Source organism: Tamandua tetradactyla, chromosome 6 (assembly GCF_023851605.1).
Source record: "Tamandua tetradactyla isolate mTamTet1 chromosome 6, mTamTet1.pri, whole genome shotgun sequence".
NCBI lineage: Eukaryota > Metazoa > Chordata > Mammalia > Pilosa > Myrmecophagidae > Tamandua > Tamandua tetradactyla.
The window spans coordinates 69,619,397-69,646,538 of NC_135332.1; the positions used below are offsets into that span (position 1 = coordinate 69,619,397).

General features: G+C 44.9%; 1 protein-coding gene across 4 annotated transcripts; it reads right to left on the reverse strand.

Moving 5' to 3' along the window:
- Positions 1-416: 416 nt before the first annotated feature.
- On the reverse strand, positions 417-11,171 carry LOC143688295 (unconventional myosin-XIX-like). Of its 4 annotated transcripts, XM_077166087.1 has the most exons (8): positions 8,523-10,093; positions 7,554-7,627; positions 6,173-6,267; positions 5,474-5,638; positions 4,854-5,006; positions 1,857-1,872; positions 1,588-1,686; positions 417-709 (listed from the first exon to the last, which is right to left on the reverse strand). In XM_077166087.1, exons 1-8 carry the CDS (start codon positions 8,681-8,683, stop codon positions 615-617), a joined length of 858 nt encoding a protein of 285 aa, XP_077022202.1. In that variant the 5' UTR covers positions 8,684-10,093; the 3' UTR covers positions 417-614. The 4 variants fall into 4 exon arrangements, with proteins under 4 accessions (XP_077022202.1, XP_077022203.1, XP_077022201.1 ...); XM_077166088.1 differs by lacking the exon at positions 8,523-10,093 and adding an exon at positions 10,966-11,171 and having other exon boundaries at positions 1,588-1,872; XM_077166086.1 differs by lacking the exon at positions 8,523-10,093 and adding an exon at positions 10,108-10,954 and having other exon boundaries at positions 1,588-1,872.
- Between the last annotated feature and the right edge of the window lie 15,971 nt (positions 11,172-27,142).

The window sequence follows — 27,142 nt, forward strand, 5'->3', positions numbered from 1 at the left end:
GTGGATGTGTATGTATGTCGGTGTGTGTCTATTTGCGTGTGTAAGATATTCAGAGAGACAGAGAATGTGACAGAATCATTAGCTGTGCATAAAAAATAAAGCAAATGTTGGTTAAGTTAAAACAAGTAAATCTGGGTATGGAGTACTGGTGTGTTTCCTGCATTATCCTGATTTTTGAACACTTGACACTGAATGTTTACCCTATGAATGCATTCTTTGGGACCTGTAAGTAAAAGCTTCTCTATATTTTTGTTCAGATGTCCTTTCTGTCTTTTCCCAAAAGTGTTAAAAGATGAAAACAAAAAGAGGTTCCAAGAAATGCCTTAACATGTCCAATGAAAAATCTTTATGGGGAAAACCAATAGAATTTTTTAAAAGCATTAGTGTATCTAAAAAATGGACAGCAGAGTCTGTAATGTACACATTTTAATGTATCCTAATCCCCTCCCAAAGACAGAGAAATAGTTTTAAGATTGTCACCTACCTCCCACCCACATAAGGACTGTTAAGCAAAATCTTTAAAAAATTATAAAACTGCCCACCCCACCCCACCCCCTATAACACAGATTGGAATGAAATAGTCTTAAAAATGAAAAGGGCAAAACTTCTCATTCTCAATAAGGTCGAAACCCTGTATGGCCTCTCTGGCTTCCGGGATGGTTCTGGCATGGGACAGAGGGCTCTTCTTCATATACAAGTTGATGGAGGCCTAGGGAGAGAGAGAACTGACCATAGTCCACTGCCAGAGCTCCAGGGCCCAAGGACCCTCCCAGAGGGCAGCTGGAGGCCAGGGAGGGGCAGACACCTGGCCCCAGGCTGCAAGTGAGCACAGCTCTGAAAGAAGAGTGGGTCTTGAGCTATTCTCCTCCAAGTCACAGGTTGAGGGAGTTTGGCCCATTAACAGAAGAAGATTTGGAGGCTCACAGGATGGGGTGACTCCCCCAAGGTCACCACTGTGCAAGGACAGAGCCCGGACCTTGCATCTTGGCTTTTTCCCCCAGGCCTGACTTCCTTTAAACTCTCTTACATTGCACTCGACACAAGACCTGGCTGCTGTGTGAGCTACAAAGCTCTATGGTCTCAGAGGGCAAGGGGTGCTGACCTTCCTCCCTGGGCCCCATAATGTACAAATGTGGTAGGCTGGGATCATTCCTCACTGGCCCAGCAGGTGCTGTGTTGGAAAAGGAGGTGCACTAGGCAGGAAGCCCTGAAGCACAAGGGTGCCAGGAACAGGGCCCCCTGTGGGAACCAGCTGCCCTCATGCCTGGAGCACTGGTCTTTTAAGTGGTATGAGAAAGGGAAAACTACCAGGAGGCGCTGACAGACTCAGTTAGCAAGTGCATGAAAGCCATGAGCCCCTGAGAAATTCTAGCTGTCCTGATGGAGACACTTGAGGTCCTCCCCACAGGAGCCCCTGGTGAAGTGCAGGCTCCTTCATTCCTGCCTGGTGAGCTGTGTCTCTCACTCCAGCTCCAGCCCTGCACTCCTTGAAGAACCCTAGGCTTGTCCTGCTGGCTTCTATTCTGGGGTGTGGGGACCCTGGAGCTGACTTGGGGAGGGAACTCCATCCCAGTAAAAGCAACCTACCTGAGGCCGTGCTCTGATGGAGGTGACCCCATCCTGACGGAACTGCCCCCTGTTTATGACAAATCTGCTGGGGCTGCAGGGGGGTAGCTGGAGGCAGGCCTGGAGAAGGAGAGTCCTCTGAAAGCCTCTGGGACTCAGAGGGGGGTTAGCCAGAACCACGCCCAGGGGCCCGAGGTGGGTGATGGCCTCCAGGATCCTGGGCTGTTCTGGGGCCAACGGGGAGGCATCCAGGGAAGAGGGAGTTGGGACAGCGGGACTGTCATCCTCACCCTCCAGGGGTTTGACCTAAAAACAAAACAAATATGGAAACCACTTTAAAGCTTTCACTCAAACACATGATCCAAACCATCATTTAGTGAAGGCTCATATAAAATTGCCTAGAAAGAGCAAGTCCCAAGATCTAGGGCTTGACTTATTAAATTGTTAGTCCCTAATGTTTGCAAGAATGTCAGCATTCTTGGGTGGACCACTGTGGCTCAGCAGGCAAGAATGCTTGCCTACCACACCAGAGGACCTGGGTTTGATTCCCGGAGCCTGTCCATGTAAGCAAAAAAAAAGAATGTCAGCAATTCTTCAGTTGGAGAAGATTAGTATTTCCACATTTTTCCCAGTTCCTTTATGGTATTTGCAAATACTTCTTTTATTTTCTTCCTAGATTACTCTGGGATTCATGAGGACTAACAGTAATCTGTATAAACCTACACGCACTCACTCTCTGTTCAAGTTTCCATGTAATTATGGTGTTTTAATAAACTGACCATACAATTTAAATTAGGTAGTATGCTACAGAAAATACAATTTTCGCACCAAATAAAAATCTCTTTTTTTTTTTTTTGGTCTCACACAGAAGTTGATGTTTTAAAACAGAGTCAGTATCATCCTTTAACCTTTAGTCTGATTTATCTTAATCCTAATCAGATCTGCTTCACATATATGATGAATTGAAGTATTCCTGCAAAGGATAGGCTAAGCCTATTTAAAATTAGACCTAGGAGTCACCCCCAGAGTAGCCTCTGTTGCTAAGCCAACTTGGCAGGTAAACTCACTGCCATGCCTGCTACGTGGGTCATGCCTCCCAGAGGTGTGAATTTCTCTGGCAAATGCGGGACCAGATCCCCGGGAGGAGTCTGGCCCTAGCATCCCGGGATTGAGAAAACCTTCTGGACCAAAAAGATGATGAGAACCGCAACACAATATGGGTTCAGTAGCTGAGAGATTCCAAATAACATCAGTATATAGATACCCATTTTTAGTTTTTAGTGTATTAAAATAGGTAGAAGGAAATACCTGAAGCTGTTGAACTGTAATCCAGTATTCTTGATTCTGGAAGATGAGTGGATAACTACCCTTGGAGGTGTGAATGAGTGGGTTGGAAAACCTTGTTGTTGACCCTACCTTTATCCTGAGTATGGACAGATGAGTAAAATATGAGGACAAAAATAAATATATAATATAGAGGATAACAGGTATGGGATGTTTTGGGTGTTGCTTTTAATTTTTATGTTCATTTTTATGTTTATTAATATTTTAATGTTTTTTTCTCAGAATAGTGTCATTGTTCAAAAATGGGTTGTGGTGATGAGTGCACAACTATATGATGATACTGTGAACCTTTGAAGGTACACCTTGGATGATTTGATGGTATGCAAGTGTATTTTAAAAAGAAAAAACAAACAAAAAAAGACTAGAAAGGCCTTTGGCTGTTGCCACCTGGGATCCGTGGAGTTACATACTCTAGAAAGCAATCCCTCTGCTTTCCATGAAACAACCACATCGCAGCAAATGGCCCATGTTACATTCCTCCAAGTGCCCATGTTTATTTCACATCCTCCTGCTAGCTGGGGACAAATGGCCATTTTTCACATGGGGAAATGTAACTGGGAGTTCAGAGAGGGTGACAGAGGTTCCCGAAGGCACACAATGAGTCCTGAGAGACAGAGGCAGCTTTCAGAATTGGGTCTTTCTCGTGCCAACCTCTCTGCACCCCGAGGTCACACGCACGAGACAATTAGGGAGGAAATTTGATCTTCTGGGGTCACACATTTCTCAGTCTCCTCCAGCCCTCACAATTTTTTACTCTAAACGCCCGAAGCCCAGAGTGCAGGGTAGAAGTTGCTCCATGGGACCTGATGCCTGGAAATAGAGATTGGTCAGAGGGGAAAAGGGTTTTTCGGCTACTGGAAAGGTGCTTTCCCCTGGACACATTGGGTAGAAGCCCACGCCCCTCCTCTCTTGGACACTGTTTGGGTGGAAATTGACCATGATAGGGAGCCCCAGCACTAAGATGGTCCCAGAAGACCAGGATTACGTTTCCCTTCGGACGCCCCCAGCAATTTTCTCTGGAGGCTGTCACCGTGGGACACAGTTACTCTCTTTCCCTTCTTGCCAATGCTCCTCAGCAGCTACCCCTGGGGCCCCCCTGGCTTGAGGGTCTCCACCAGACATGTTCTTCTTCTGGTCTGTTCTCCACTCCACACCATGGCCAAGCAATGTTTCCAGAAGAGCATATTTGGCAGCCATCATCCTCACAGCAGACGCTGCTATAACAGCTAAGCCCATCGTGTGTTCTGGGACCTGCACCATACCTCACAATAACCCCATCTCTGGTCCCTAGAACCTCAGGGTCTGAGGGACATGGAGAACCACCTGGGTTTGAACCACCTGGGAGATTTCACACAGGTGCTGCTTGGCTCAAGGGAACTGAATGCTCTTCATATTGGGGACTGCAGGTAAGAATGAGTATGAAGGAGGAGATGGATAAGCCAGGAGAGGAGGTGGAAGGGTAGGAGACAGAAGAGGTTGGGGGACGGGAGTAGATGGGTAGCATTACAGAAAGGTGGAACTTGTATAATAATCAGACACAGAGGAGAACATGCAGCACTGAAGGAACCAAGAAGCTGACATGGCCCAAGGGGGACTTTGGGAAAAACCCAAGGGATGGGCAGATGCAAGGCTCAGTTACTCATTGAGCTCAGTTACTCAGGTACATTGCTGTACCTACCACATTCCATCATTGGCTAGTGGATGTGCACACTGTGTTATCTCTAAGCCCACTCATAGACCCACTACATCCCTTATCCCATAATGCATTTCCACATTTTTCCTCTGCCCCACACCATGAGCGGTGGAGGTCCAGCTATCACATCTGACTGGTTCACAACATTCGCTTCTGTTCCCTAAAGCATGAAGTGAACAAAGCCAGTGCTCAAAATCATACATGAAATGAAACATAACATGAACACTGGTGGCCAGGTACAAGGACCTACCTTGAACTTGGACTCCATGGTCACCTGGGGGGGCCCCTTATGGACCACAGGCTCCTCCTGTGAGTTCTCTTTGGGGTTAAGAGGTAGAAGCATCCGAATCATGGGTTTCTGTGATGGACACAACATCCAGGAGCCTCTGAAGGGCATTCGGTTCTATGCAGAGAGGAAAGGGTAGCAAGTGACCTCGGGCTGAGCCCCTGTCCAGGATGACCCCCAAGTGAGGCCATCTTTAAAATTAGTCTGAAAACCTAGAACTAAACTAATTCGATTCTGGCAAGAGTGGTCTTGGGAAGCCACAGTTCTACATGCAGATCCCACAGTGCTGCTCATTTATAAGGGGAGATAGAATCAGGAGGAGATACTTAAGGGCCTCCCATGATGTGCAGATTCTCAGTACAAGGCATCTCACTCCTGCCCTCACTACATGGAGAAGGATGCTGGAACCAGGAGGAAGAGTGAGATTCCAGGGGCACATATGTTCCAACCCCAGTTCCTGGGCCATTGCACTTCGTTAGCCCTTTCTCTCACTGGCCTCCAACTGTGGATCAGACACAGCAACATGCTAACACCATTCCCTCCTTGGCCTCCCAGGACAGGCTCCCCTTTGCCTTGACCCTCACCACCAGGTATGCAATGTGGACCCCTGTCGGTCCCAGACAGGGAACCTCTGTGCAGTTGGGCTCACGGCAATGCTCGTTCTGGTCCACACAGGTGCTGCCTGCTGGGGTGCCCTGGATGCCTGTTCCCACCTGGATGCCACAGATGGGCCCATTGAGGAGTCGTTCCTGTGGTGACAGGAGGAGTGGTCAGCCAAGAAAATAAAGGGTGTTAATCACCTACCACATCTTTGAGGTTTGGAGAGAGATTTGGACAATGACCAAGGCCCAGATAAGTTTAAAAGTGCAACTCTGCTCCCCATTTCAGGAGCGACTCTTAGCCTGCCTCCCGTTCCCCATGATGTTGATAAAAGAAAGGTGCTAGTGGGGTTCCCTTGACCATGTCCAAACAGCACTGGTTGTCTTAGAAACTGTTAAGGGTCCACTCAAGGGTTCAGCAACTCACTTCACCAAGGGAAGTGAGGGAGCCTCACTTAGACAGGGAGCCTTGCCTAGTCCCAGTTCTTTGAGGCTGAAAGACCAAGGCACCTGTGATCTGAGAATGGAGACATCCCCCCATGATGACTTGGCTACCACAATGAGCAAAACAGCATCCTCAGTGTGGAGAGGGCTCCTGCCTGGCAGGAGAGAGGTGAGGAGGGATGATGCCCCTAGCATTCAGCTCCTGATCTGCATCTTCAGAAACTTCAGGAAAGTACCCACCAAGTGCTTGTACAGCTCTTTCTTGCAATGGGTGATCCCCAGTGGTGCCAGGCTGGAGTTGGAGAAGAAGGCATGTCCAGAAGTGCCCAGGGGATCTGAGGAAACAGGGAAGCAGGGGCTACTTCAGGGAGCTGCACTAGAAGGTTCCCCTAGCCCAGGGTGACAATATCCCTGGTACATTGAATAAAAGGTAGCCCATGGTCTTCACCAAATGTCCATGAACTGAGACCCTACAACCCAAAGGACTGGGGAAGAGGTTGGTGACATCACACTCAGTAGAGCACAATCAGATCACTAGCTCCTACATACTCTGGGGTCCCCCCTTCCCTTTCTTGGACCCACTTTGAGTGCAGAGCAGTGAGAGGGGACATATCATGCCTGAGGGGGCAGCCCAGGATGCACAGTCCACTTTGAATCTATGTCAACTGCCTCTGGGGCCAGCCAACGTATGGAAACCAACTCTCAGGAAAACCTGCATAAAATCTAATGTGGAGGGCAGGCTACAGTGGCTCAGTAGGCAGAGTTCTTGCCTGCCATGCCAGAGACCCAGGCTCAACTCCTGGTGCCTGCACATGAAAAAACAAACAAACAAACAAACAAACAAAAAAAAACCGAATGTGGAGGACATGGTCTCCAAGACTGACTTGTGACTAGAATCAAATTATTCTCTCAGCCATCTTCCCTTAAGCCTCCCCAACTCGACTGTGCTTCCTTCTCAAAGAACTTCGTCTTCAAGAACGTTCCTAAACTGCTTCTATTCTCCCTCACTCGCACATGCACCCCTACAATTTTCACATGGGAGCTGTGTCTATGTGCAAAAAGGGGGTTCTCCCAGGCCAGGAGTCCTCTGACTTTCGAGGAGAGTGAAAAACAGTGCAGGGGGTGGTTTCTGGAGAAAAAGCAGCCCCTACACAGCCCCCTTCTGGAATTACGAGGAGATGAGTCCAGAGAGGGGAAGGACTTCTGGAGGTGGACGCAGATCACACCTTCATAAAGGAAGAGGTAGCTAAGCACAGTCCTGCAGTCTATGTGGGGAGTTGACCTGAGATGTGTGCATCTCGTGAGGGAGAGAGGAATTAGCAAGGTTTTAGAAAAGACAATTGCCACCAGCCAGCCTAGTAAAAAAGGAGAGTGAAGTTGACATCCTTCAAGGTGTGAATCAGAACTGGGCCACAAGCCCTAGAACTGAGGAAATAACATTTTAACTGCATCTTGTTAATTGGCCAGGCCTCGTCCAGCTGTATTGGGTAGACACAGGGACCCCGGCACCCACCCAGGGCCTGGAAGCGCTTTCCTGAAGTTGCGCATGTGCTGGGTCTGGCCTCTTTCCAGGGACCCCAGGGGCTGGTATCCCACATGGAGTCAGGACCAGCCCTCTTACCTGGGCACATGCTCCATGACCTGGGGTGTACACTGATGCTGCCATTTATCACTGCCAGGAGCCAGTTACACTGCCTGCAAGAGAGGAAGGAAAGGGTTTCCTGGGGAGGGGCCCCAGGAAGAGACACACAGGGCATTGAGTGCTTCTTGAGCCCAGGGAGCCTTGCCTAGTCCCAGTTCTTTGAGGCTGAAAGACCAAGGCTTCAGCCATACAACATGGATGGCAGACATGTCCCTCATGGAGCGAACCAAGCCCTCGTCATGTACATGACTGTCCCCACCACAACCAGGTTCTAAGGAAAAGTGCAGGTGGCCAGGTCTAGGTTGATCTAGTAAAGGACTTCACAGGATTCTTTGAAATTTCTCCTGTGAGCCCAGACCTCATGTCGGCCAGTTCCCAGGTCCTGATCAAGTAAGTACACCCCAAGTCCTGGGCACCATGGTTACTTTCTCCCTCCAAATCCACCCATTCCCAGGGAGATGGAGCTACTGCTCAACATGGTTGCACGAGGGAGGGTCTTGTACCTAAACGCTCCTTCAAATAAGAAATCTGCACCTTCTATAGCACTGAAAGCTCTGCCTGGACAGAAACCTCACACATGGGTGGCAAGACAGGGTCTGGTTGAGTGTAATATCAGCATAGAGCTAGATCTGTCCATCCCACTTGCTATCCCAAGCCCTCACATGGGGTAGGAGGGACGGAATGTTCTCCCCTCCCTGGCTATGGTTAGCTCTGGGTTTTAAGAAGCTGGTACTTGAAGGCAATGAAGTAACAGTCCCTCTTAGAGGACTGAGGACTCATATCCCTTCAAGGTGTCCAGTAGCTTCTTCTTGGCCTGCAGGCACTGTGTGGATTGAGGGTTAAATAGCTGTTGTTGTGGGAGATGTCTGCCCAGACCCTATGTGAGGGGAGAATGTGAGGTTTGATATGGGAAGTAGTAAGGGGCAGGTCTCCAGAGTCGACGCTCACGGTGAGTAGATCCGTTTCTGCTGACTTTCCATGTCCACGTCACACTGGTCTGGGAGGCAGGGCTGTGGGAAAACCTGCTGCTGCCCGCCCAAACTCGTGGTCCCAATTGGCTCCTTCTTCAGCTTCCCATCTTCATGGAGTCGCAGCCACAACTTCCACATCACCTTAGGCCTTGGGAGGGGTAGATCCACCAGTAGCAAATCAACCTCCACCCTAACTGCCCAGTCACCAGGCAGTGTCTTTTAAAAACAATCTGCGGTTGCCCTGACAATGGCTTGGTGAGGTCATCACCAGAATCACAATCTGTTTGGACACGCAGTAGACCAAGGTTTTCAAGTGCAGGGAGACATGCCCAGGGCCCCACAGGTGGACAGCAGGACTTGAAACCAGGACTTTATGTTCAGGACACACTGCCACCTGGGGATGTGGAACTATCCATACTCAAATGCTTTGATTCTCAGCTGCCCTGCCTGTCAACAGGTGTAGATGTTGTCAGTCTCTGGTGCTTCAGTACATAATTCTGCAAGTAGGACCTGAAGTAGATCCATTGTGTCAAGAAGTGGGCATATCCCTTATGTGCTCTGCTCACAGCCCAGGCCCAAGGAGGGAAGGTCAGGCCCATTGGGGTGAGGGGAGCACATGGTGGGCATCTTCCTGTTAAGGGCTGTTATCTAGACTGGGATGGGCTTCTTTCCTGCCCACAATCCCTGATAACAGGAGGATAGTCGTGGGTCTCTTGCCACTCAACTCCTACCTGCAGAGTACAGAACTCAGCAAGCTCCCAGCCATCACCTCAATACTTTCGGGTATCTTATGGCGTGTGTTTTGGGACAATGCCTAGTACATGTAGGTAGCTGAGTGAGTTCAACCAGCCTCCTGAGGTCACACAGTGAGATATGGAAGAAGCCACGATTTAAACCCAGGTGGCTGGACTTCAGATGGGTCCCAGGGATGGGCCCATGTCCTCATTCCCAAGTATTTGCCTGAAGTAGACCCAAGATGTGGGATCATCACACTCTGACTCTCTGGGGCCTTTTGCTACTTCCTGATTTCTGGCCTGGATGCTGAATGCTTTAACTACTGCTTTCTTCCTGCCACACTGTTTGTCTCTTGAAGGTCTTGTCCTGTTGAGGAAGTGTAACATAATATTCTGAAAGTGCACATCATATGACCCATGCATCTGTGCTCCATCAGAACTGTTTAGCAGATGCTGTTGAAAATGCACCAGGCACAGGGAGAAGGACATATTTCTGCATTGTAGTTTAAGCCCCTGGAGTAATCCACACAGATTGATGGTGTCCTCCTTTGGCCTCTCTCACATTAGAGCACAGACTAGTGATCTTGACAAAGGCCCACACCAGCCCCCAGGCCAGCAAACAACTTTTGTTCCTGAGAGCCTTTCCATGTGACTGTTAGTGCTTTTCTACTGGACTTGAGTCCCTGTGCTACTTGTGTGCCGACCTGGTGGTGGTCCATGCTGAACATGAAGTCTCCTTAGCAGGGAGCCAGGATTAGAACGCACTTCTGGACATGAGGCTCTCATGGCAACCTATTCCTTACCTTCCTATTTCTACCCCAGTCTTACCAGCAGCCTGCCATGTGTCTGCCTCTTTCACTGTACTGGTGGGAGAAAGGGGCACTCAGCCCTGTCGCCTTGGTCTCCACAGGTCCCCTGTGGGTTCTTTTATTCCTTGGGGACTTGGTGGAATGACGGGAAAGTGGGCTCTAGATCAGAGGGGCCAGCACCTCCTTCTTTAGGGATGGCTCACCAGGTAATAGTTCCAGGGATTTTGGATTCGTTAGTCTTTTGTTCAAACTGTTACACATCTTGTAATAGTTGGTTGACTTTGGCAGCTCAGTTTACTTTCTGGATTTCTCATGAATAAAAAGCGAACAATTATTTCCACTAACTCACTTCTGTTGTAAGGGACCAGGGACTTAAGTTGAAGAGTATGGTTTGCATTAAGTAATGTATTTTAAAACACCTGGAATCTATCCTGGGATTATTATTATTATTCTAATAATGAAACCTGACTCTAGCCTCTGCCCTCTATGCTTTGTCCTAGTTCTATCTTTGATGGATCACTTTTCTCTCCTCTATGCCTCCATACTCTGACAGCCCACACCCAAGCTCTGTGGTTCAGAGTGTGCATCACTGTCTGCAGTTCACAAAGCACAATGTAAAGTTGCAGACCCTTTTGGCAAGACAAACACAGAATCCTACGAAATCCACTTGAAGCTGTCTTCCTTGTGCCTCCGCCATTTCCAAGTGTTATGGATTCTCTCCTGATCTCACAGAGGTTTTACAGGGTCAAGATGATGCTAAATTCAGTACGGCTTGAATGCCCGGGAGCAGGCTGAGAACATCCACACCTGGCCCAGGCGTGTGGCAGACCCGGGGTCCGAAGCCACCATATATGAGGAGCCTCTACACCGCCCTCACCGACTCAGTCTTCCGACAGTTCTGGCCACAGATCTTGAGAGGGAATTAGGCTAACACACCATTGCGAGGGGAGGAGGCAAAATCATAAAATATATTCTTCAATTATGCGAAATGCTCGCGGTCTTCCTCCTTTGCCATGGAACCCAATCTTCTAGAGACCCAGAGTTACAGACCGCGGCCTCCAAACCAGGCCGTCTGGCTCCCCCGGGACCGTTCATCGGCACTCTACTTTCTCTGTCTTGAATGACGAGCAGGATCGATAGATTGTTTTCCCTGCTAGAGGAGCTGAGCGCTGATTGGTCAAGTAGAAGCCGGATATGCGCATGCGCATGGAGGAGTTGTATAGGGCTGGGGGAGGTCGAGAGCGGAGGTTGTGCTGTTTGGGCGCTGGGATGTTCCGGGGCGCTAGGCGCAGTCCAGTGGCCGCCCTCCCATCTGGAGTCCACTGAGCGCCAGAGCGGGCCCTGAGGGCCGCAAAGAGCCGATTTCCCGCGTCTTGTCAGAAAGCCCCATCGGTCCTGCTCCTCGGCCCTGTCTCAGCCCTTTTCAGACCCGGCCGCGGACGCCCTTGGAGGAGCTTCGTGAACCTGCCTGTTTGTCTCCTCTCTCCCCCTCCAGCGCTGGGTGGAAGCCGCTGTTCATAACCTTTTTTTTTTGTCTCAGAATTACTCACATGGAGCATTTCTAAAAGAAATGTTGGGAGACCAGACCTGCTGTGCAGAGAAAGCAGGGTTGGGATCTCGGTCCTGAGTCCCCACCCTTCCTGCCTTCTCTCTCTGCAGCTCCGAGGCGCCCCCAGGAACCCTCAGACTAAGAAGCTGCCGGTGCTAGGGGCGCTTGCCTTCCGCGTGATTTCCCTGGAAGTGGTCGTTGAAAATGCACCCAACCACCACCCAGCTGAGAGTTCAGGGTCTTGCCAGCATGTGCTCCGCTGGATCCAATCTAGGTATATAGAGTCAAGGGTGTTTTTATTTCTCATTGGTGGAAGGGCTTGGTGGTCAGTGCAAACAAGTGAAGACTTTTCCACCAGAATAGCAATAGGGCCTTTGAAGAGAGCTGTTTGGTTTTGAGGAGATGGATGAAGCTCCTGTGCCTGGGATTGGCCATGCTATGTTTATCCCTTGCCCTGACAGTTTCCTTACCAATCTGGACATGACAGAATGCAGAATGCATCTTGCATGCTCAAGCTTTTGATCCTGGCATAGACTTTTACCTCTGCTGGAAACACATGTTTTAACCAGGCCAATGCACCTTGCTTTGTTCTTTCCATTCTGCTCACTGTTTTCTCTGTGTCTTGATGCCATTCTAGAATGTTCCACGCAAAATTACACTTTCTACCCAGGTTTCAATCTCTATTTTAATGGACACTCTCCGTATACTTCAGCCGAACCACCCTTCTGAAGAAGAAAGGAGGGCAGCTACAAGCCAGGGAGGTGCAGACATGTGGGCCTGGGCTGTGAGTGAGTATTTGGGTCTTCTATGTGGTCTCCACCAGGTCACAGGTGGAGAAAGTTTCTCCTATTGCAGTAGAAGATATGGAGGCTTAGAAAGATGGGGTGACTCCACCAAGGTGTCCAGTGTGCAGGTGCTGTGACTGGATCTTAAATCCCTGGTCCTACTCCCAGGCATGATTTCCTCTAACCTGGGCTCCATAGTGGTGCCCTTACCGCTGCCTGCCTGTTGGGTGAGCTTCAAAGCTCTATGGTTGTGGTTGCAGGAGGTGCTGATTCTTCCTGCTTGGGGTCCCAGAATATACACACACAATGGTTTGGGACCCTTCCTCATATGCCTAACAGATGCTCAGGTGGAAAAGCAGGTGGAAGAGGCAGGAAGCCCAGAAGCATATGAGTGCAAGGCACAGGGCCACTGGAGGGAACCAGCTGTCCTCATGCTCAGAGCACTGATCGTTAAAGGGGGATGAATGAAGTGAAGGCTCAGGGGAGACAGTGAAGGGCTCAGCTGGCAGCAGCATGACAGTCCCTGAGACTCAGGGACAACTTGGGCAGGACCAGCCCCAGAACCCAAGCTCAGGTCCTGCCCTAGGAGCCGGGTGTGTGGCAGGGCCCATTGGCAGAGTTCAGTGAACAGTAGCTGTCAGAAGGGTTTCCATCCACAAGGAATGCTCTGGCATTTGAATCAGAAAAAAATCCTTTGGTAACTTCGATTTCTGTGAACCTCTCACTGAAAATGTGGAAGCAGATTTTTTTTTTCAGATTTTCAGCATTAGCCTGGCAACAGCAAGGTGTCTTGGAACTGGCTGGTGTGCTGTCCACTACTGGTCTCCTGCCAGTTCCTTACCAATGTCCTTTCCACCCTCAACAACCGTCAATGCAGTGGGAAGGTCCCACCATGTACACAAATAAGGAAAAGCCAGAGCAAAAGACCGAGGACGCCCTTGAGGTGGCTCAGCTCTCTGAGGCACAGCCAGCATCAGGGTCTCTGTGTCTGCTGTCAAAGTGTCCCACCACTGTCCTAGCCCCTCCTCACTGAATTAGGACCCCCATGCATTCCTCCCAGCCTGGCTTAAGTGGGTGCAGCTGTGTCCCAGTTAACCAGAGTCAGGTAATAGTTCAGCCTGAACCAGAAAGGGGAGAATAGTGAAAATGTCACTCGTGTTCCTAGCCTCCTGTGTGAGCAGCAACAGAAAACAGCATTGCCTGAAGTTTGGATTATTTATTTTTTTTGTAAAATATTATATATTATCTGTTATGCTTCTTCATAATTGTTAGGTTTAGAGCAGCTATGTAGAAAGAATGAGTTTATAGACTGTCAGATTGCACACAGTTGTGGAGAAAACCTACATTCTCAGAGTCTATGGGGACCTGTTCCTGGCTGAGGCCCACAGCCTCCCCTCCCTTCTCAGACTCGGTCCCGGGTGCAGCCCAGGTGTATGCCTTTGCCAACATAACCTATATGATGGTACATTCTCATCTCAACTATATGATGAGAATCCACACCCCTCCCCCTTGCCCCCTGCCCATTGACCTTTAGTTTTGGCATAATGCCTTTGTTACATTCAGTGGGAACATGTTATAATGTTACTGTTGACTGTAGACCCTGGTTTCCATTAATGGTGATTTTTCTTTTATATCATCTATTTTCAGTGCCCTGCAACATTGATATTCATTTGTTCTCCTTCAAGCAAAATCTTTTTTTATTTGTACATTTACTCACCATCGTTTCCACTCTAGGCATTCCTTTAGTATACCGTCCCAGTCTTTATCCTCCATCTTTCCTTTTGGTTTTATGTGTGCCCCAGCCCTTCTCCCTGAATCATATTCACATTGAGCTTCTTTCAGTGTACTTATGTTATTCGGCTACAATCAGGCAGTATTGTGCTATCCATTTCTGAATTTTTACAATTAGTCCAATTGCACAATCTGTATCCTTTTAGCACCAATAGCCCAATCTATACGCTCATTTCAATCTCCTGATAATTTGTATTTTTAAATTCAGTTCTCAAAGTTCACTCATTAATATATTGGTTCATATTATTGAGACCCTGCACTATTTGTCCTTTTGTTTCTGGCTAATTTCACTCAGCATAATTTCCTCAAGATTCAACCATGTTGTTACATGCTTCATCTTTGTCTTGTTTCTGGTCTTTGAGGAAAGCTTTCAGTCTTTCCCCATTGAGGATGATGTTAGCTGTGGGTTTTTCATATATTCCCTTTATCATGTTGAGGAAATTCCCTTCTATTCCTATCCTTGGATGTGTTTTCCTCAAGAAAGGATGTTGAATTTTGTCAAATGCCTTTTTTCGATTAGGATCGCTGATTTTATTTCACGTCTTAAATAGATCTCACTCCTGACTAACACTTCAAAATAGTCTCTGAGCTCACAGATACCCTTCTGGGAGGCATAATATCTGCCTTTCCCTGACTGGTAGACCTGTCCAAAGTTCAAGCAATTAAACACAAAGGGGAAGAATTTGTTTATGAATACTCTCCATTCTTGAAGACTCTGGGGTTACTCTGTCCCACCTAAACCCCGGTCTGTTGTCCTGTGAGACCCTTTAGAGTACACAAACCATTAATACTGAGAGGCTTGCCAGTTGCCCCTTCACTGAAAGTGATAAAGCCAGTGCTGGACTAACTCATGACCACCCTGGAGATTTAGTCAATTATCAATCTGTGCTATCAGAAATGATACGCCCTGAAGTCTCAACTTCATTCGTGTGTTATATCCTTGATAGGTAAACAGTGGACACACGGTCCATACTTCAAACTAAGGCTAAGTTCCAAGACTTTCTGAGATTAGAGCAAATAAATAAATAAATAAAAAGAATAATGTTTTAAGTTTACAAGAAGTCAACATCAGGCTGGACAAAATAAGTTGCCCAATTTGCCTGCCCTACCATTTTGGAGCAACCCGAAGCCTACAGCCTCAAAAACAGGCACCAGCCACTGCTGTCAGGTCATTGGAGAAAGAAATGGCAGAGAAAATATATGTGTAAGGAGTCCTGGTGCCCACTTACTGCTACCAGGATCTTAACCAGATGCTTCTAGCATGTGCCTCTACTTCCCAGCTCCCCTTTAAACCTAACCACTCAGCCTGAAGGTGCTTCAAGGGAGCAGGGAACTACCAAGTCAGCACAGTCTCTGCGACATTCCTTGGAAATGTTTCCATAACTGACTGTGGCTGCCCACTCTCCATTCTTGAAGACTTTGGAGCTACTCTGTCCCATCGAAACCCCAATCTGTTGTCCCATGAGACATTTTAGACTACAGAAACCATTAATATTGTGAGGCTTGCGAGTCACCTTTTTCCCAGGCTCTTCCCTTTGTACTTGGAAGGCTTAAAGGAACTCAGCCTTTTCTACTCTCTCCTAACTCAGACACTTGCATCCTAGGCTATGACATTTTATCCCAGTGTCATGCGTTCATTAAATGTCAACCCTGAGGCCGGATTGATTTTATCATTATTATCATTGTCTCTCATAATGCTTGTAGCTCATACCCGTACCCTCTCACATGTGCAAAGATGTCAACCCTAACATCCCCAATTTGATGCCCTTCTCTCTGTTCCCTTTAAACTGTTGGCCCTTGATGCTACCAATACTAGAGTATTATCCAGTGCTCCCCTATCAATGTACAAGTCAAAACTAGTAAACAGTGAAAAAGCTCCCACCCAGCAATACCGAATGAGGATTAGCTTTTCGGGGGTAAACAACATATTGAAACTGGCATGGTTATGGAACCACAGGGGTCTGCTGACATCTGAGTAACCTGTGAATAACAGAAACTGGACTGTTAGGTTGCTAACTTACCTCCTGTTGCCAAATGCAGTAGCAATAGTAAAAACAGCCCCCACTTGGGGCTATGGAGAGGACCAAATGGACTCATAGTGTTCCCAGAAGTGCTTATATTTCTAATGATGAGATTCCTACATTACCATACTTACTGGGGCTCAGAAAACCTCAAAAAAACTACCCCCAGAATACTGGTGGGTGAGATTCAGGAAAGTGTCCCTAAAATCTTATCAGAAACAAATTAATTCTTTAGCAACAGGGTCACTGGAAGAAGTTTTTGCCTTCACAGTGTTCTCAAGAAAAGCATTGTAAATTTATTCATAATTTGTCACCACCACACCAAATTCCAAGCCTTTCCACCTTCCAACTGGCAAATGCAACTCCAGTCCAGAGGCCCATTCAAAGTATTGCAAATTGATTTCATCCTACTCACTCCCTGCCAGATCCACAAGTATTGTGTCGTTACGGTCTATATGTTTTCCAAATGGGTTGAAGTTTTCAAGTAAGAAAAGCCACAACTACTTTAGTAGCTAGAATTCAAACAGAAAAGATCATCCCCTGCTGGACTGTCCCTAGAAAAATCCAAGCAGTAGAGGTCTCATTGTACAGGCCAATCGCTTTCAGGGTTGCTTCCTACTCCCCAGTCTTTCAGTGGCTCCACTGCACCTATCAGCCACAGTCTTCAGGTTAGTGGAATGCACCTATGATGTCATTAAGATGCAATTAAGAAAGATAATTGAACAATTCTCCCTGTCTTTGAATAAATTCCTGCCTGTAGACATCATGAATCTGAGGAAGACCTTTTGTACCACATAAGCTGTCCCCTTATGAAATAGTCACTGGAAGATGAATGCTCCTTTTCCCCAGGCCAAAAAGGTAGAGTCAAGCCACCCTGCCCTCTTAATGCCAGAAATTGTTCCAAATAATATCTGAGTTGTACAAAACCATTTCTGGGTCTCTACAGGTGCATTGGTCAATGTAGTCCTTCCAGTACATCCAGAAAGTGGGTATACCAGAAACTTCAACTAAGGAAACAGTTCCTCTAGCAATGGTGGAGAGGACCATACCCAGCGCTCCTGACAGCTCCTACTGTAGCACAACTGAAGGGCGTAGACTTTGGACACACTTGTAACACCTAAAGAAAGACCCCACCCCCCACCCCTACCCCACCTGCCCACTGGATATATGAGCCTACGGGACAGGTGACCGGACATCTTTTTTTTTCTTTTTTTTGATGTGTAAAAGTTCAGGCAAAGTTTTATTTCACAGAGAAACACAGCCACCCAGGCAGCATTTAAGAGAGAGCGAAACAGCTGCCCTGAGGTGGCAGACATAGGTTTTTTATGACTTGGAGGTAGGGGATTGGTGGTCGGGGTTAGGTGGGTTTTCATTGGTGGGTTTTTGGGAGTTGGAAACCTTCCATTGGGGAAGTTTAAAATTTAAATGCTGTCCTAGTTAGGCGGTGTTGTTAATGTTGGAGGGTCGATGTTGAGTAGTGGGAGTTTATCTCAGGATGGAAACTGCTGGAGGGTGAAGGAGATGTGGGCTGGTGTGGACTGGGGTAGGAGAGGCTTTCTGAAGTATTTGTCAGGGATCATGGGGGAATGGGTCCTGACCTCCAGGCCTGACATTCTGGCCCTTTTGGTAATAAGGGGAATGAGGCAACCATCCGCTATCTGTAACTGCGTCTGGCTTAAAATGGGGCCTAGTCATCCTGAGGGTGAAAATTTGGGGGGTGACCGGAGGTGCCGTGGGACAGGAGAAAAAGTTGTTTCTGGTGCATCTCAGACTGGGAGACCTCTTTCACGTATTCTTAAGGAGGTGCTATGGGAGAAGAAGTTGTTTCTGCTGCATCTCAGATTGGGAGACTTCATTCACGTATTTTTTTTAAAACTTTTTTTATTAATTAAAAACAATTAACAAACAAAACGTTAAGATATCATTCCATTCTACATATACAATCAGTAATTCTTAATATCACATAGTTGCATATTCATCATTTCTTAGTACATTTGCATCGATTTAGAAAAAGAAATAAAAAGACAACAGAAAAAGAAATAAAGTGATAATAGAGAAAAAAAAGATTATACATACCATACCCCTTACCCCTCGCTTTCATTTACCACTAGCATTTCAAACTGAATTTATTTTAACATTTGTTCCCCCTATTATTTATTTTTATTCCATATATTCTACTCTTCTGTTGATATAGTAGCTAAAAGGAGCATCAGACACAAGGTTTTCACATTCACAGAATCTCATTGTGAAAGCTATATCATTGTTCAGTCATCCTCAAGAAACATGGCTACTGGAACACAGCTCTACATTTTCAGGCAGTTCCCTCCAGCCCCTCCGCTACATCTTGAACAACAAGGTGATATCTACTTAATGCATAAGAATAACATCCAGGATAACCTCTCAACTCTGTTTGGAATCTCTCAGCCATTGACACTTAGTCTCATTTCACTCTTCCCCCTTTGGTTGAGAAAGTTCTCTCAATCCCTTGATGTTAATTCTCAACTCCCTCTAGGGTTTTTCTCAGTCCTTTGATGCTGAGTCTCAGCTCATTCCAGGATCTCTGTCCCACGTTGCCAGGAAGGTCCACACCCCTGGGAGCCATGTCCCACGCAGAGATGGGGAGAGTGGTGAGACTCATCATGTTGGCTGGAGAGAGAGGCCACATCTGAGCAACAAAAGAGGTTCTCTTGGGGGTGACTCTTAGGCTTAATTTTAAGTAGACTTGACCTATCCCCTGTGGGGTTAAGTTTCATATGAACAAACCCCAAGACTGGGGGCTCAGCCTATAGCTTTGGTTGTCCACACTGCTTGTGAGAATATCAAGAATTCAACTTGGGGAAGTTGAATTTCTCCCCGCTCTCATCATTCCCTGAAGGGGGCTTGCAAATACTTTTCCAGTCACTGATCAAATCATTCTGGGATTCATCGGGGCATCCTTCTGGACAAACCAACAAAATCTCATGTGCTACCTGAGAGTCCAAGTACTTATGACATTCAATCAAACTATCTACATGAGTTATATTAGGAATTGCTCTAGTCAAAATATAAATTTTGTAACAAATAAACATTTTTTGCTTTAGTCTCACATAAGGTGACATTTTAAAGTACTAATTATCATCTATTTTCAGCACCCTGCAATAATGACAATCCTTTGTTCTTCCTCAGGCAAAAACATTTTTAAAAATTGTACATTGTACATTTCACTATTATTATACACTCTAGGCATTCCTAGATTATACCATCTCGATCTTTAACATCTATCTTTCTTTCTGATTTCATTTATGTCCCCAGCCCTGCTCCCTCTATCATTCTCACATGCAGCTTCATTCAGTGTTTTAACATAATTACATTACAGTTAGGTAGTATTGTGCTGTCCATTTCTGAGTTTTTGTATCCAGTCCTGTTGCACAGTCTGTATCCCTTCAGCTCCACTTACCCAATATCTTACCCTATTTCTATCTCCTGATGGTCTCTGTTACCAACGACATATTCCAAGTTTATTCACTAATGTCAGTTCATATCCATGAGACCATACAGTATTTGTCCTTTAGTTTTTGACTAGTCTCACTCAGCATAATGTTCTCAAGGTCCATCCATGTTGTTACATACTTCATAAGTTTATTCTGTCTTAAAGCTGCATAATATTCCATCGTATGTATATACCATAGTTTGTTTAGCCACTCGTCTGTTGATGGACATTTTGGCTGTTTCCATCTCCTTGCAATTGTAAATAATGCTGCTATAAACATTGGTGTGCAAATGTCCGTTTGTGTCTTTGCCCTTAAGTCCTCTGAGTAGATAACCTAGTAATGGTATTGCTGGGTCATATGGCAATTCTATATTCATCTTTTTGAGGAACCGCCAAACTGCCTTCCGCAGTGGTTGCACCATTTGACATTCCCATCAACAGTGAATAAGTGTGCCTCTTTCTCCACATCCTCTCCAGCACTTGTCATTTTCTGTTTTGTTGACAATGGCCATTCTGGTGGGTGTGAGATGATATCTCATTGTGGTTTTGATTTGCATTTCTCTAATGGCCAGGGACATTGAGCATCTCTTCATGTGCCTTTTGGCCATTTAAGTCTTTTTTCCATTTTGTAATTGGATTGGCTGTCTTTTTGTTGTTGAGTTGAACAATCTCTTTATAAATTCTGGAAACTAGACCTTTATCTGATATGTCGTTTCCAAATATTGTCTCCCATTGTGTAGGCTGTCTTTTTACTTTCTTGGTGAAGTTCTTTGATGCACAAAAGTGTTTAATTTTGAGGAGCTCCCATTTATTTATTTATTTCTTCAGTGCTCTTGCTTTAGGTTTAAGGTCCATAAAACCGCCTCCAATTATAAGATTTATAAGATATCTCCCTACATTTTCCTCAACTGTTTTATGGTCTTAGACCTAATGTTTAGATCTTTGATCCATTTTGAGTTAACTTTTGTATAGGGTGTGAGATACAGGTCCTCTTTCATTCTTTTGCATATGGATATCCAGTTCTCTAGGCACCATTTATTGAAGAGACTGTTCTGTCCCAAATGAGTCGGCTTGACTGCCTTATCAAAGATCAAATGTCCAGAGATGAGAGGGTCTATATATGAGCACTCTATTCGATTCCATTCGTCAATATATCTATCTTTATGCCAATACCATGCTGTTTTCACCACTGTGGCTTCATAATATGCCTTAAAGTCAGGCAGCGTGAGACCTCCAGCTTAATTTTTTTTTTCCCTCAAGATACTTTTAGCAATTTGGGGCACGCTGCCCTTCCAGATAAATTTGCTTATTGGTTTCTCTATTTCTGAAAAGTAAGTTGTTGGGATTTTTATTGGTGTTGCATTGAATCTGTAAATCAATTTAGGTAGAATTGACATCTTAACTATATTTAGTCTTCCAATCCATGAAAATGGTATGCCCTTCCATCTATTTAGGTCTTCTATGATTTCTTTTAACAGTTTCTTGTAGTTTTCTTTGTATAGGTCTTTTGTCTCCTTAGTTAAATTTATTCCTAAGTATTTTATTCCTTTAGTTGCAATTGTAAATGGAATTCGTTTCTTGATTTCCCTCTCAGCTTGTTCATTACTAGTGTATAGAAACATTACAGATTTTTGAATGTTGATCTTGTAACCTGCCACTTTGCTGTACTCGTTTATTAGCTCTAGTAGTTTTGCTGTGGATTTTTCAGGGTTTTCGACGTATAGTATATCATCTGCAAACAGTGATAGTTTTACTTCTTCCTTTCCAATTTTGATGCCTTGTATTTCTTTTTCTTGTCTAATTGCTCTGGCTAGAACTTCCAACACAATGTTGAATAACAGTGGTGTTAGTGGACATCCTTGTCTTGTTCCTGATCTTAGGGGGAAAGTTTTCAGTTTTTCCTGATTGAGGATGATATTAGCTGTGGGTTTTTCATATATTCTCTTTATTATTTTAAGGAAATTCCCTTGTATTCCTATCCTTTGAAGTGTTTTCAAGAGGAAAGGATGTGGAATCTTTTAAAATGCCTTCTCTGCATCAATTGAGATGATCATGAGATTTTTCTGCTTTGATTTGTTGATATGGTGTATTACATTAATTGATTTTCTTATGTTGAACCTTCCTTGCATACCTGGGATGAATCCTACTTGGTCATGATGTATAATTCTTTTAATGTGTTGCGGAATTCGATTTGCTAGAATTTTGTTGAGGAATTTTGCATCTATATTCATTAGAGAGATTGGTCTATAGTTTTCTTTTTTTGTAATATCTTTGCCTGGTTTGGTATGAGGGTGATGTTGGCTTCATAGAATGAATTAGGTAGCTTTTCCTCCACGTCAATTTTTTTTGAAGAGTTTGAGCAGGGTTGGTACTAATTCTTTCTGGAACATTTGGTAGAATTCACATGTGAAGCCGTCTGGTCCTGGACTTTTCTTTTTGGGAAGCTTTTTAATGACTGATTCAGTTTCTTTACTTGTGATTGGTTTGTTGAGGTCATCTATTTCTTCTTGAGTCAAAGTTGGTTGTCCATGCCTTTCTAGGAAATTGTCCATTTCATCTACATTGTTGTATTTATTAGCATAAAGTTGTTCATGGTATCCTGTTATTACCTCCTTTATTTCTGTGAGGTCAGTCATTATGTCTCCTCTTCCATTTCTGATCTTATTTATTTGCGTCCTCTCTCTTCTTCTTTTTGTCAGTCTTGCTAAGGGCCCATCAATCTTATTGATTTTCTCATAGAACCAACTTATGGTTTTATTGATTTTCTCTATTGTTTTCATGTTCTCAATTTCATTTATTTCTACTCTAATCTTTGTTATTTCTTTCCTTTTGCTTGCTTTGGGGTTAGTTTGCTGTTCTTTCTCCAGTTCTTCCAAGTGGACAGTTAATTCCTGAATTTTTGCCCTTTCTTCTTTTTTGATATAGGCATTTAGGGCAATAAATTTCCCTCTTAGCACTGCCTTTGCTGCATCCCATAAGTTTTGATATGTTGTGTTCTCATTTTCTTTCGCCTTGAGATATTTACTGATTTCTCTTGCGATATCTTCCTTGACCCACTGGTTGTATAAGAGTGTGTTGTTGAGCTTCCATGTATTTGTGAATTTTCTGGCACTCTCCCTATTATTGATTTCCAACTCCATTCCTTTATGATCTGAGAAAGTGTTGTGTATGATTTCAATCTTTTTAAATTTGTTGAAACTTGCTTTGTGACCCAGCATATGGTCTATCTTTGAGAATGATCCATGAGCACTTGAGAAAAAGGTGTATCCTGCTGTTGTGGGGTGTAATGTCCTGTAAATGTCTGTTAAGTCTAGCTCATTTATTGTAATATTCAAATTCTCTGTTTCTTTATTGATCCTCTGTCTAGATGTTCTGTCCATTGATGAGAGTGGGGAATTGAAGTCTCCAACTATTATGGTAGATGCGTCTATTTCCCTTTTCAGTGTTTGCAGTGTTTGCCTCACGTATTTTGGGGCATTCTGGTTCGGTGCATAAATATTTATGATTGTTATGTCTTCTTGTTGAATTCTTCCTTTTATTAGTAGATAGTATCCTTCTTTGTCTCTTTTAACTGTTTTACATTTGCAGTCTAATTTGTTGGATATTAGTATAGCTACTCCTGCTCTTTTCTGGTTGTTATTTGCATGAAATCTCTTTTCCCAACCTTTTGCTTTCAACCTGTGTTTATCTTTGGGTCTAAGATGTGTTTCCTGTGGACAGCATATAGAAGGATCCTGTTTTTTAATCCATTCTGCCAGTCTATGTCTTTTGATTGGGGAGTTCAGTCCATTAACATTTAGTGTGATTACTGTTTGGGTAGTACTTTCCTCTACCATTTTGCCTTTTGTATTTTATATGTCATTTCTAATTTTCCTTCTTTCTACACTCTTCTCTACACCTCTCTCTTCTCTCTTTTCGTATCTGTCTCTAGTGCTCCCTTTATATTTCTTGCAGAGCTGGTCTCTTGGTCACAAATTCTCTCAGTGACTTTTTGTCTGAAAATGTTTTAATTTCTCCCTCATTTTTGAAGGACAGTTTTGCTGGATATAGAATTCTTGGTTGGCAGTTTTTCTCTTTTAGTAATTTAAATATATCATTCCACTGTCTTCTCGCCTCCATGGTTTCTGCTGAGAAATCTATACATAGTCTTATTGGGTTTCCCTTTTATGTGATGGATTGCTTTTCTCTTGCTGCTTTCAAGATCCTCTCTTTCTCTTTGACCTCTGACATTCTGACTAGCAAGTGTCTTGGAGAACATCTATTTGGATCTATTCTCTTTGGGGTGCGCTGCACTTCTTGGATCTGTAATTTTAGGTCTTTCATAAGAGTTGGGAAATTTTCAGTGATAATTTCTTTCATTAGTTTTTCTCCTCCTTTTCCCTTCTCTTCTCCTTCTGTGACACCCACAACACGTATATTTGTGCGCTTCATATTGTCTTTCAATTCCCTGGGTCCCTGCTCATATTTTTCCATTCTTTTCCCTATAGTTTCTGTTTCTTTTTGGATTTCAGATGTTCCATCCTCCAGTTCACTAATCCTAACCTCTGTCTCTTGAAATCTGCTATTGTAGGTTTCCATTGTTTTTTGCATCTCTTCTACTGTATCTTCCATTCCCATAAGTTCTGTGATTGGTTTTTTCAGACTTTCAGTTTCTTCTTTTTGTTCATTCCTTGCCTTCTTCATGTCCTCCCTCAATTCATTGATTTGGTTTTTGATGAGGTTTTCCATTTCTGTTTGTATATTCTGAATTTGTTGTTTCAGCTCCTGTATCTCATTTGAACTATTGGTTTGTTCCTTTGACTGGGCCATATCTTCAATTTTCCTGGTGTGGTTTGTTATTTTTTGCTGGCATCTAGACATTTAATTACCTTAATTAGTTTATTCTGGAGATTGCTTTCACTTATCTTACCTAGGGTTTTCTTGCTAGATGAGTTTGTTGTCTATCTGTTTTTGACCTTCAGTTCAGCTTTTTCTGGGCCTCTAGCTTAAGTTTTGTGTAACAGAGGGTAATTTTTCAGTTCTTGTTTTCTTGTTTCTTGTCCTGCTTGTAAGGTGCCTTTTCCCTCCCCACCATTATCAGGGCCTACATAGGTATTACAGACTCCAGCCGGGTTTTCCCAGACTAAACTGGCCTCCTATCAGGGGGAAGGAGTCACCTGTGTCAGTTTTCCCTGAGGGTGAGACCCAGCAGGTTGAAAGACTTTCCTGTGAAGTCTCTGGGCTCTGTTTTTCTTATCCTGCCCAGTATGTGGCACTTGTCTGTCTGCGGGTCCCACCAGCAAAAGATGTTGTGGCTCCTTTAACTTTGGAAGGCTCTCCCTGCTGGTGGCGTGGTGGAGACAGAGGAGAGGTTGTAGGCTGGTTTTAATGGCTTCAAATTGCCAAGCCCTGGTGTCTGAATTCCTTTAGAGAAGGATTCCACCTAAGTTGGGCTTCACCCCTCCCCTGGGGAAGGCACAGGTGGGAGATAGCCCTGAAAGCAGTCTGTTTCGGCATATGCCTGGGGCAGTTGCAGCCCGAGTAGTCCTGCCGCTGAATCCAGAGGCAGCCAAGCCTCCGTAGAAACAGCCACAAAAACCTCTGTTTTGTCCCCTTTCCTCTTTTTCAGTTAGCCCAATAAGCGACCTCCACCTTGACCAGTTTTGCCTGAGCTGGGGGCCTATTTTTAGTAGTCAGAATTTGTTTATTAATGCCACAATTGGTGTTTGGTTGGACTCAGTCCCTGCTACTGTTAGAGTCTCTTTCCTTTCCATCCAGGAAGCCACCTGTGGCGGAGGGGCACCGGCCACCGCGGCTTGGGGAACTCACGGTTCTGGAGACTTGCAGCTGGTCCAGCTGGTCCAGACTGGAGTACGCTGTGTGTCCGGTCACTATCGTGGCTCCGGGAGGTGTTCGGTACTGTTTCTGTTTATTTAGTAGTTGTTCTGGAGGACGAACTAAAACGCGCACATTGCTAAGCTGCCATCTTGGCCCCTCCTCTTATTCACATATTCTTGAGGAGGTGCTATGGGAGAGAAGAAGTTGTTTCTGCTCCTTCTCAGATTGGGAGACATGATTCATGTAATCTCGAATTACTGACAAGACAACTAGGTTGTGAACTGGGAGAGGAGGATTTTGGTTCTGGCCCTTTAGTGAGCTGGGTGGGGCTGAAGTTCCAGTTTCCTCTATGGACGAAATGGCCATCATCAGAGGTGAAGTTTGCAGGGTGGGTCTAGAAGGGTACTTTGTAACTTTCTTCCAAAGATGAGACAAAGAAGTTCAAACGAAGTTTTATTCAGGGAGAAACAGAACCACCTGAGCAGCATTTCAAGAGAGAGAGAGAAACAGCTTCCCTGACCTTACCTCTTAATAAGGCTGCAGGCATCAGTAGTAGACTGGTTTTCAAGGTCCCAGATATGGACTGAGTATATTTAAAATTCTTTTGTCCAGTTCCTTAACTAACTAGTTTATGTAATGTGTAATCTTCCTCCTAGAGAGCAAAAAGATCCTTGCTGACACTGTTATCTTATCTTCACTGTGCTAGCTAGTATAACACCAATAGGGTCCTATTTGTTATTCTGTATCTGTTGTCCTTACTGCTCTTGTCCACCTAATACACTTTGTAATGAATAGCTTAGCCTCAAACCCTCTCATTCTTTTCCTCATCCTAACACTTTCTCCTTTTGTTTCAAACACTGTTCTAATAATGCCATTATTCAAATACCTCCAATGTGGCTACTGGAGAAAACCTGACAAAATGATTGATCTTTCACAACAGCCCTCAAGCTTCTGTCCCAATACCAACAGGAATTCCAGTAGCCAACTTTATCCCTTGGCCCCAAACCCTCCTGTCTAACAAACTCAGGACTGCAGCCAAAGAGTTCATGTCAGAGAGCAATTCCTACATCAGAAAATCCCTGCTTACAAATCAGTATCACCACTGATAAAACTTATCAGAAACAAATGAATTCTTTAGCAACAGGTCACTTGGAGAAGTTTTTGCCTTCACGTGTTGTCAAGCAAAGCATTATTCTTGAGAAGCACTGCCTCTTCCCCCATTTCCAAGTGGACATCATGTAACCTCACCTTGAATCCCCCTTATGACCTCTTCCCACTTGAAGTTTCCAATCAAAATGTCACTGTCTGTGTGCCTGCTAATTATATCTTTCTCTGCACCTCCACCCAAAGAGCTCTTGCCTTCCGTTGTCTCAAGAATATACTTTTTATAGAGAAGTGCACTGTCAGACACTTAATATACCCCAACTTTAACCTTCACCAGAGCCGTATGAGCTCATGGTGAGCCATCAGACTAAAACTTGCTGGAATTGAAACTCCAGTTGGAATGACTGTCCCATATGCTGGGTTCACTTACTGTAGACCTACCATTGCCAGCCTAACCACCACCCTTGAAAAACTATGTCGGAAACTCTGGAAGCTCCCACAGGCTTACAACTTTCTCC

Excerpts from the sequence above, each read along its gene's own strand:
- LOC143688295 (XM_077166085.1), bottom strand. The coding sequence starts at position 8,683 with ATGTGGAAGTTGTGGCTGCGACTCCATGAAGATGGGAAGCTGAAGAAG. Across the intron at positions 6,268-7,553 it reads GTCATGGAGCATGTGCCCAG|ATCCCCTGGGCACTTCTGGA; the intron begins GTAAGAGGGCTG and ends CTGTTTCCTCAG. Across the intron at positions 5,639-6,172 it reads AAGAGCTGTACAAGCACTTG|GAACGACTCCTCAATGGGCC; the intron begins GTGGGTACTTTC and ends CTGTCACCACAG.